The following is a 10259-nucleotide window of genomic DNA, read 5'->3' on the forward strand; positions in this document are numbered from 1 at the left end:
CCCGATTACCCATTCCCCCACGAACTCAAATATATAATAAACCCGATTACCCATTCCCCAACGAACTTAAATATATAATTTGTTTTGAAATCGGACCTCAAATTGAGGTCCAAATTTCCAATTTTTGAAAAACCTAGGTTCTACCCAAAACACCCAATTTCCCCCATGAAAATCTTTGATTTTAGGTTGAAATCATGTTAAAAGATGTTAATAATTGAAAGAAATGAGTAAAAACAATTAAATATTCTAATCTCAATTAGTTGTATTGGATATATCGATAATAAAAGAAATATACCGCAATAAGTAGAATTTATAGTAATATTCATACGTTGACAGTGTAAAAATCTTAAACCCAGAAGGTAACTTCATATAGTAAAAACATTAATCCCTGGTCAAGTCGCTTTAAATAATATGCACCACAATATCTGAGTAAAACTAACAATAAGGGGAACATATAGTAAAACGAAGCACACAAGTAATTTCTTTTTTTCTCCTTTTGGTACACAACTTTATCTATTGATTTCCGCCCCTTAATAGGAGCATCAGAAGCTAAGACTGTGTAGGAACTGGAAGATGACCTTTCTCCTGCAGGCTCTTTACCGTCTCATATAAGCACTGTTTCACCGGTGTAAATTCCAGACCCAAGTCCTTTAGCTTTTGGTTCGTGAATTTGTATGGTTTTGCCCTTGGCCTCGTCTCATCCGAGCACCTGTTGTTTGTATAATTAACAAAACCATGAATTCACATTTTGATAGAACTAACTATACTAATCATCTTTTTCAAAAAATGGGTTAAGTTCAAGAACTGGGGCCAGCCAAGATTGTGGTGTCCTAGTAGGTAAGGCCTATCCAGGTCCACAAATATTGCTAGAAGCAACCATACTTGAATGTTTGTGAATGGGTAGATAATACTTGTATTTATAGCGTCAATGCTTAGGTCAAATTCTTTCCTAAAATATATAAATATGATTTTATAATTTATCAGTCTGGTATACCTACTGACACATCATCATTTCGACCAGAAGAAAGTAATACACCTTTTTTTAGGCATATAAGGTTCTATATATATATATATATATATATATATATATATATATATATATGGAGTACATTTTGAAGCGCATTAATTATTAGCTGGTACCAAAGTTTTCATATGAATGAACTCCTGGGAATTGAAAACTGGTAGGAATGCTTGAGGCCTCCCCCTGCTCTTTCCAAGAATATTAATGTACTACTCCCTCTGTTCCAATTCATCTGAACTTGTTTGACTGGACACGAAGTTTAAGAAAAAATGAATACTTTTGGGATTTGTGGTCCTAAACAACTCAAAAAGGGGTCCACAGTATTTGTGTTGTTATAAAAGCTTCTCACTAGGGTAGAATTGAGAATTTAAGCTAAATTGTTTCCAAATTTAGAAAGGGTTCATTCTTTTTGGAACGGACCAAAAAGGAAATAGGTTCACATGGACTGGAACGGAGAGAGTACTAACTTTTAACGAGGAAAATTCAACTACTTCTAAACAACTTTCAGAATATGGAATTTTAAAAGGAAAAAAATAAGGCAGAATTGTTTAGGCACTAATGTTAGTTCAACTAAAGGTTAAAATTTGCTACTCCATAGATTTGAGAAGTGAAATTACTTGGTGGGGATTGGATACTCCGGGAAAAATTTGGCAAGAATTTCAACCACATCGCCGCGATGAAGCACACTCTCAGCACAAATATAGCGGCCAGATGCAGAAGGAGTTTCGTAGAGAAGTATGTGGGCAAGAGCAACATCCTTAACATGCACATACGCCTGGACTGAATTGGCATAAGTTTTAGCAGAGCCAGTGAGGTACTTGAGGATGTGAAGAACACTCGCATTTACTGTTGGTTGAAGCAATGATCCAAGCACCAACACTGGATTGATCACCACTAAATCCACTCCTTTTTCCTTAGACATTTCCCACGCTGTTTGTTCTGCTATCGTCTTCCCATAGCAATACCAATTCTGCAAAGTCATAACAATAGTTACGCCTCAACACCAAGCAAGCTGAGATTCGTTGTATGAATTGGCACTGTCAACTATCAAATTCGATTAAAAAGGACAGTCCGGTGCACAAGGTATCTCGCGTTCACGCATGGTCCAGGAAAGGACCGCACCCCAAAGGATGTGATGTAGACAACCTACCAATTTCTATGATTACGAATAAATACGAATTCAAACTCATTGTTCCTTTGTACTTGAGTGGTGGTGAGTGAATACCAATTTCCAATTTTATACCAAAATGCATGTTTTGGAGGTCATTTTCAGTTATGTCATTGTTTTGAATTAGCTAAAAGACATGCTCATTAATGAATTATTTGACAAATGACGGACCTTAGTATTCTTGCAGAAGTCAAGATCACTCCAGCAAGTCTCATCCACAATTTTATCAGGGGCCCTGTTGGGGTCCATGTACACCGCCCCAATTGACGAAGTAAACACTACCCTTTGCACTTTGGCTTCTGCTGATGCTGTTACTACATTCTTTGTCCCATTTACTGCTGGCTCCACCATTTGTTCCTTTATCAACCAAAACAAAGAAAAAAACAAAAACCGTATTATCCTCAATCTGGTAAAAAGAACACTACTATATTTCGAATTTGTATGGACATATTAGTGGAAGTGTGGAACTAAAAGCTAAAGCAACTTTGCTGCTATTCGCTAGTGCACCTTCGACGTGTTAGGCTGTTAGCCAAAGATGAATTAGGGTTATAGACGTGGACCCACCACTTACATAACTGATCCTTTTTTTTAATACTACTACTATATCTCAATCAACCATCATCAGAAAATGAAGGAAGAATCCTAACCAACTGAAGTTGATTGATTACAGACAAACTTAAGAGACGGTTCCAATACTTTTTATTGTTATAGTTTGACTTGCACAAAATTTAATAAAAAATAAAGAATTTATAACTTATGATCCTAACTTTAAAACTTGTGATATTAAACCTATAATATCATTTGTATAGTTATAAAGAATTTTATTTAAAAAATATAAAAATAGGTTATTCTTTTCGAAATGTACTAAAAATGAGACGTGCAGAGGCGGGTGTACTATAGCAAGTACGTACGGGGTGAACTGAACCTATAACTTTCGGCGCGGATCATAAATGTATGTGTAAAACTTTAATAAACAGTAGACATGATCCCTAACTTAAAAAATGTAAGGGGTTCAATGCTAAAAATCTTAAAAGTTCAATCCATAAAGTTTGAATCCTCAATCTGCCTCTGGAAGATTCACCAAAATGGGAAAGCATATGCAATTCTAATTAGTTGCTTTTATTCTAAGTAAAATCTTTATATAACTTTTTGAAATATATGAGTATTTTAGTCTGGGATTTATGCATCAGAATCAACTCGGAAGTAGCCAATTTATGGATGTATGTGATTCTTTCAGATAAATAAAATAGTTTCTTCTTCTTTCTATTTTCATCTTCTTGTTTTAGAGTGCATAACATGAAAGCTTACTGGATCATCAGTGACAGGTGAAGCAGTGTGGAAAACTCCGTCACACCCATATATTGCTTCTCTCAAACTCTGGTAGTCCAAAAGATCAGCTCTGCACAGAGTCAATCTTTCCTCTGCACCTTCAAGTTCCCTCAAGTGATTATTCTTGGGATCATCTGTACAAAATACACATGCAAATACCCAGACAAAAAAAAGAAATTAAAGCAACTGGGGAAATGTATCATGAAATTTTGACTGAATCTGCATAAGAAATAATGAATTCAAAATTATTACCAGGGTTCCTAACGGTTCCTTTAACAGTGTAGCCTTTTTCTAGAAGGAGTTTAACAAGCCAAGAGGCAATGAAACCTCCGGCGCCGGTAACGCAAACAACTTTGCCGGATTCTGATGGCATAATGCTTACTTTTATGGTCGGAATAGTTATGACAGAGGGATTATATTTAAGAATGAAGCTTTTGAGGAACCCAATGAGTTGAATAAATAAGGAACGGGGGACAAGTTTATATAGAATTTGAAAAGCCAAAGCCATGTTTAATTACCAACTAACCTGCTACGTTACTCCCTACCTCCACTCCATTTTAATTGATTTTTTTGGCTCCTACATATTAAGAAATGCACATTTTAGCATTAATTAACAAAAGAATTGATCATATTAACTTTAATTTGTTCATCGAAAATATTATAAATATTTCTAGGCTCTTTATTCCAATGACAACTTTGGAAAAAAAAGTTAACTCTTTCTCAATATTTGAAAAAATCAAATATTATGAACCACAAAAATAAAGCCAAAAATCAATTAAAACGGACCGAAGCAAGTACAGAGTAAATATTTGTTGCGCTTGAAACTAATTAAATTTGTTTCGTTACTATCTAGAGACTTTCACATTGTCAGGATTCATCAGCATTTAACTTTTCTTGAAACGCCGTTAGCATCGTCAACCTGAACCCTCTATATTTTTGACTTCGTTCACTTTTATTTGTCACGTTTCGCTTTTCAAGAGTCAAACTACATAAACTTTGACCATTGTTTTAACATATGTATCTTCTTACCATATTGATATGAGAAAAATTACAAATTATAGTACTTTTCATATAATTTCCGAATATTTAAATTTTATTTTTAAAATATTAAGAAAATATAATACAATTTAGCTTCAAAAATTAGTTAATTTGACTCTCGGAAAGCGAAACGGACGAGTAAAAGTGAACGGAGTGAGTATGAATTTTAAATATTTTCTCAACACGTGTTTGTATTTGTATTTGTTTTTTCTCTCCCAGATCGGGTAAAGAATTTCTAGAACAATAAGATTATTTTACTTAAAACTAGTAGCTAAATATGATTTTTCTAGAGCGGGTACGTAGCTTATTACAGAAAAGACGGTTATACGTTGAACCAGATCAGATTGTGCTGATTGTGCCTATTACATCAGATTACTTTGATTGTGTAAACTAAATTATTATATTACAAAATGAAAAACAATTGACCTTATATATTAACATGAGGACTAACTAAGTTCCTAACCCAAATACGGATTGTACAATTTTATCGAAAGCAAGTGAATGAATATTAATCTGTCAAGTGTTCTACGTCTAGAGTTTTCAGTGACAGAAAAAGTAAATGTTCAAAGATCATATTAAATTTTTTTGGTAACGTTGAAAATAGTATAGAGTATAGACATACGAGATTATCCCCTCGAAAAGAGGAATTACGTCTCCACGTTTAATCTCTCTTCTTTATATCTCTCGGACTCTTTCATGGGGATTATTTTGACTTCTCTTCCTGTTCAAAAGAAGTTCTTATAATAAAAAGGAAAAATACCTTGAACCCTCTAACTTGGCACGTATTATTAGTTATATTCTTGAACTATCCATGGTCTTAATTACCCTTTATACTTAATTATTCGATAGTTGTTACCCCCTTGGATGATATCATTCTAGGAAAGTGGCATGCACTCGCCTGCCACGTAAATTTTTCTGTCGATGTGGCATTTTTTAAAAAATAAAATATATTTTATGCCTTTTTAAGTGTGTTACTTTTTTATATAATCTTTTTCGAATAATATTTATGATAAAACTTGGCTAGAACTACATTATTTAGGCTATTTTTTTATTTGGCTATAAATAATAAACTTTTAGCTATTGTTTTTTGAGTATGACCTGAAAATAAAGATTTATACAGTTGAAATAAATAATCAAGGGATTTAAAAAGATATAAAGAAAATACATAGTTTGATTTTTATTATTTTGGCTATAATTTTTTATATAGCTCTAAAAATATATTTTTTACAGATATTACCGAAAAAAGTAAAAATACACAGTTGAAATAAATAGTCATTGCATCAAAAGAAGAAATAAAAAGAGTGTACAATTGCAAGTTCATTATTTTGGCTATACCTTTTTATTTGGTAAAAAATAATGGAGTTGTAGCCATTCTTTTTTACTTATTTGACTCGAAAATAAAAATACACAATTAAAATAAATAGCCATTATATCTAAAGAAAAAAAATAATATGAAATACACAACTAGTACTCCATTATTTTTGCTAAAAGTTTTCTATTTGGCTAAGATGATGGAGTTCCAACCAAACTATTACAGATTTGGCCCAAAAAAAGAAATGCAATTGGAACAAATAAACATTATATCTATAGAAGAAATTAAAAATAATAAAAGTTAGAGTAAAGTCCACATTATATGTTAAGATGAAGCAAGTAGAAGTACATAGTTGTAACAAATAAATCATTATATATGACTATATGACAATTAAAAATTAAAAAATAACCTACTTGGAAGCTGATTTTTCAATTTTTCTTCACTCCCACGCGCTTAAAAGAGAGTGCACCCACACTCTTTGCCACATCAGCGTTCAGGGGGTAATGACTCTCATAAGGTCAAGTTTAGAGGAGTAATTAAGATCGTGAATAGTTTATGGGTGTAACTAATAAACCCGTGTCAAGTTTAGGGGGATTTTTATTTATTTCGTCTAATAAAAACTTGTGTGGTTATTTTTTAGGTTTTACTTCTCTTTTTAAGAGGTTATTTCATATTTGTTTGGGTCAGATATGGCTATTGTACCTTTGAGGTGCGGCTTTTCTCCGAATTCTGCATAAATATGAGATGCTTCGTGCACCAAATTGCCCTTATAGATATGGCTACTGTTGTCTAGCACGAGGAATTCAGTTGTAGATATGCATCATGTTGGGGTTTGATAATTAAGTGTGAACTAATTTCGATTTTTAATCAAGTATAGATGCATGGTAGTTATTCTTCTAGTATATTTTATTATGATCCATATCTGGTTATATGTGGTTGAATTTATGCAACACTAATATGAATATATATAAGAACTTAGGATCCCAGTTCTAAAAAAATAATTTCTCGAGTAGTTGGTAAAAGATTGTTAGATTCATATAATAATAATTGTGTCATGAAATGGACGAATAGAATTAGAGAGTTTGTTTAGAGTAATCTATATGGTATGCTGATGATAGGCTATAATTACGTATTTTAGTTGCTTATTACACTCTAATGTATTGCACTTTAAATGAGTTTGAGCTTTAATCGCTAGTGTTTTGCACTAATTGTGTATTTATGCCTTATAGGAGTGATTTCGAGCTATGTAGATATTATGGAATGAATTCAAGTGATTTGGAGCTTTGAAGTCTGAGTAAAAGCCCAAGGAATCAAGCCGAGATCGTGTTCGGGGATCAACGGATAAGAGTTAAGAACGAAACGGAGAATCGAGCGGGCGTACGGCGCATTGTCTAGTAAAATGCACATAACTTTTGTTTCAGAACTCCGTTTGGGCTCCACAATATATCGTTGGAAAGCTATTTGAAAGGGCTACAACTTTCATGTTTTGTATTTTTGCGAATTCCCATTACCCCGCCGCACAGTGGGCCGTAGCGTGCGCCGCATCTGTGCAATTTTCCAACAGTCTGTCAGAAAACAGCTCTCTGAACTTCCCCACTACCGCTCCGCACAGTGCGCCGCAGCGTGCGGTGCACCTGTGCAAATTTTACAGAGCCAGAGTCATATTTCGCGCAAGAAAAGGTATTTTGTCTGGGCCCGACCCTACTTGGTATAAATACATGTAAAAACGCTGAGAGAAGTGGACATATTTTTGACATAATTTAGACCTAAGGAGGCTAAGGAGACCGGGAATTCGACCTAAGGAGGCAAGAACACACTAGGAGCAAGGCGGAGAATTTTTCTACGAGTTTTTCACTTCCTTCATCCTATTTTCATTATTGGTTATGAATTCTAGTATTGTAGTTATACATACTATTATGAATAGCTAATTTGTTATCTAGTGTTTTGATGGAACCTATTGGAGGATGATTTTCCTGTTACGTTAATATAGATTTGCCGTAGTATTTTCTCTATTTGTTCAACTACGTTATTATTGTGGTTGGTTGAAGAGCTCTCAATCGATTGTGCCTATTTAGTGTCAGAGGCGGATCCAGGATTTTAAGTTTATGGGTTCCTGTCGTAATTTCAAATTAATATACAATAATAACTGGATTCACAAATAGATATTTATAGATATTTAATAAAACTTTTAACAAAAATACAGGGTCTACGCTAAGGTTGTTTGGTGGGCCGGTCTGGGACCGGGACCGGACCGGGCCCGCGGTCCTAACGGGCTAAACAGTCCCGGCGGGCCGGTCCTGGTGGGCCGGTCCCTGAATGGGTAGGAAGCCCGTGACGGGCCGGTCTCGTACACGAGGCCCACGAGACCGGGACCGCTAAGCCCGGGACCGGCAGGCGGTCCTGGGCCGGTTCAACCGGGCCTAACGGTCCTAACGGGCTCCAACGGCTATTTTAAAAAAAAAAATTTTTTTTTTTTAAAAAATAGCCAACGGTCAGATTTTAAAATCTAGCCGTTGGCCTTTAATTTTCAACCGTTTGGAACTTTAAAAAATAGCCATTTGGCCCCCAAACTTTATATAATTACACTTCTCCCCAATTCTCAACTATAAATACCCCCTCATTCTTTCATTTTTACTCACCAATTCATCAATCTATCTCAATCTCTCTCAATCTATATCTAATTTCTCTTCTATAATTGCTTATTTTATTATTGCAATTTCGTGAAAAATTGTGAAGTTGGTGAATTGAAGTATTCAAGTCTTCAAGTCTTCAACGATTTTCAATTTTCAAGAAGTTGTTCGGCAATTCGGTAAACTCGTTCCAACTCTTAACTTTTAAGAATATATTTTTGTGTGTTTAGTTTGCATAATTGTAATTAATATGGCATTTTCTTTGGAAAAAATGTTTGGTGGTAAGGGAAAAGCAAAAATTGGTGAAAGTAGTCTCCAACCTACTACCCTTCCCCCGGCTCCCCGACCCAGTCCTGTTACCCGTCCTGCTGCTCCTATTATTCTTGATAGTGATAACCCTTGTTTTCAATTTTCCGATAGTGAATTTTGCCATAATGTTGCACAAGGTGAACAATTAAATGAAGAAGTTATGAATGCTCTTTATCCTAATCAAACTATCTTAGAAAATGATGAGGAAAATGAGGATGTAGATGAAACCCAACCGGATTTAGATGATTCACCTACTAGTCCTGTTAATAACCCAACTGATGCCCCGCCCGACCCACCTGTACAAACCCCTACTTTTAATAGACAACCTTCTAAACGCCTAGAAACATCAATAGTTTGGAATTTTTTTACTCAAGTAAGAGAACAAAATAAGGCTAAGTGTAAAACTTGTGGGAAATTGCTGGCGCATAAATATACTGGAGACCGTAGCGGTACGGGTAGTTTGGCTAGGCACATACAAACACACCCTAGAGATAAAGTTAAATATTTACAAATGAAAGCGCAGCAAGAGGGGACAAGTGTAGATACTGCGGTTAACCCTAGTACAGGTTCAAATCTAGTTCAACCAGGAATTAACACTGTGACCGGTGGTATTTTATATTACGATCCTAATAAAGATCGTGAAGAATTAGCAAAGATGGTTACCGTTATGTGCTTACCATATACTTTTCCTTCTAACCCTAATTTTGTGCATTATATTAGAAAAGTTTTTAATCCTACTTATAAAGGTTGGCCTCGCGCAACAGTTAAGAGCGATATTTATAAATATAAACATGAATATGAACAATATTTGCGGTATTTATTTACTCATATAACTAATCGGATTTCTATTACTACTGATATTGGTAGAAGTAATAATGACTGTGATTATCTAACTGTTACAAGTCATTGGATAGACGAGGAGTGGATAATGCAAAAACGCATTATTGCGTATAGAATAATTAATTCACGTCACACAGGTAAGTTTATTGCTAACACTGTTGCAGATATTTGTAGATATTTTTGCATTAGAGATAAAATAATGGCAATTTCTATGGATAATGCTTCTAGTAACACTAGTGCTATAGGCATACTTACAACAACACTAAATCCTGCATTTAGTAATTGTTTCCATGTGAGATGTATTTGTCACATTTACCATTTAATCGTCGGTGATGGTATGAGAATTTTAAATTTAGAAATTGAAAAAGTTAGAATGGCTCTTAATTGGCTTTTTTATTCAAACCGTAGAAGTAGACTTAGAGAGTATTTTAAAAAATGTGATGAATTTGGCCTTAGAGAAGAAAGGTTCCTAAACCTTGTCCAACTAGATGGAATTATATGTACGAAAAGTTTAGTAGTTGCATATGAATATAGAAACCCAATTAATGCAACGTTTAATGCTCGTGTTGGTGGTGAGGATGATGATGAAATCCTTACAAATCAAGATTGGAC

At 34.5% G+C, this 10259-nt stretch overlaps 1 protein-coding gene across 1 annotated transcript; it reads right to left on the reverse strand.

Annotated features, from left to right (window-relative positions):
* Window positions 301-4041, reverse strand: LOC109223865 (cinnamoyl-CoA reductase 2-like). Its single transcript, XM_019388325.1, has 5 exons — window positions 3771-4041; window positions 3498-3652; window positions 2361-2546; window positions 1639-1991; window positions 301-709 (listed from the first exon to the last, which is right to left on the reverse strand). The coding sequence occupies exons 1-5, from the start codon at window positions 4024-4026 to the stop codon at window positions 550-552; spliced, it is 1110 nt and encodes a 369-aa protein (XP_019243870.1). The 5' UTR covers window positions 4027-4041; the 3' UTR covers window positions 301-549.

The sequence above is a fragment of the Nicotiana attenuata genome, chromosome 3 (assembly GCF_001879085.1).
Source record: "Nicotiana attenuata strain UT chromosome 3, NIATTr2, whole genome shotgun sequence".
NCBI classification, from domain to species: Eukaryota; Viridiplantae; Streptophyta; class Magnoliopsida; order Solanales; family Solanaceae; genus Nicotiana; species Nicotiana attenuata.

Bases quoted from the DNA above. Each gene is read 5' to 3' on its own strand.
- LOC109223865 (XM_019388325.1), bottom strand. From the start codon at position 4,026: ATGGCTTTGGCTTTTCAAATTCTATATAAACTTGTCCCCCGTTCCTTA. The intron at 2,547-3,497 runs GTAAGCTTTCAT...TGGTTGATAAAG, and splicing joins CACCTGTCACTGATGATCCA to GAACAAATGGTGGAGCCAGC. The intron at 1,992-2,360 runs GTCCGTCATTTG...ATGACTTTGCAG, and splicing joins ACTTCTGCAAGAATACTAAG to AATTGGTATTGCTATGGGAA.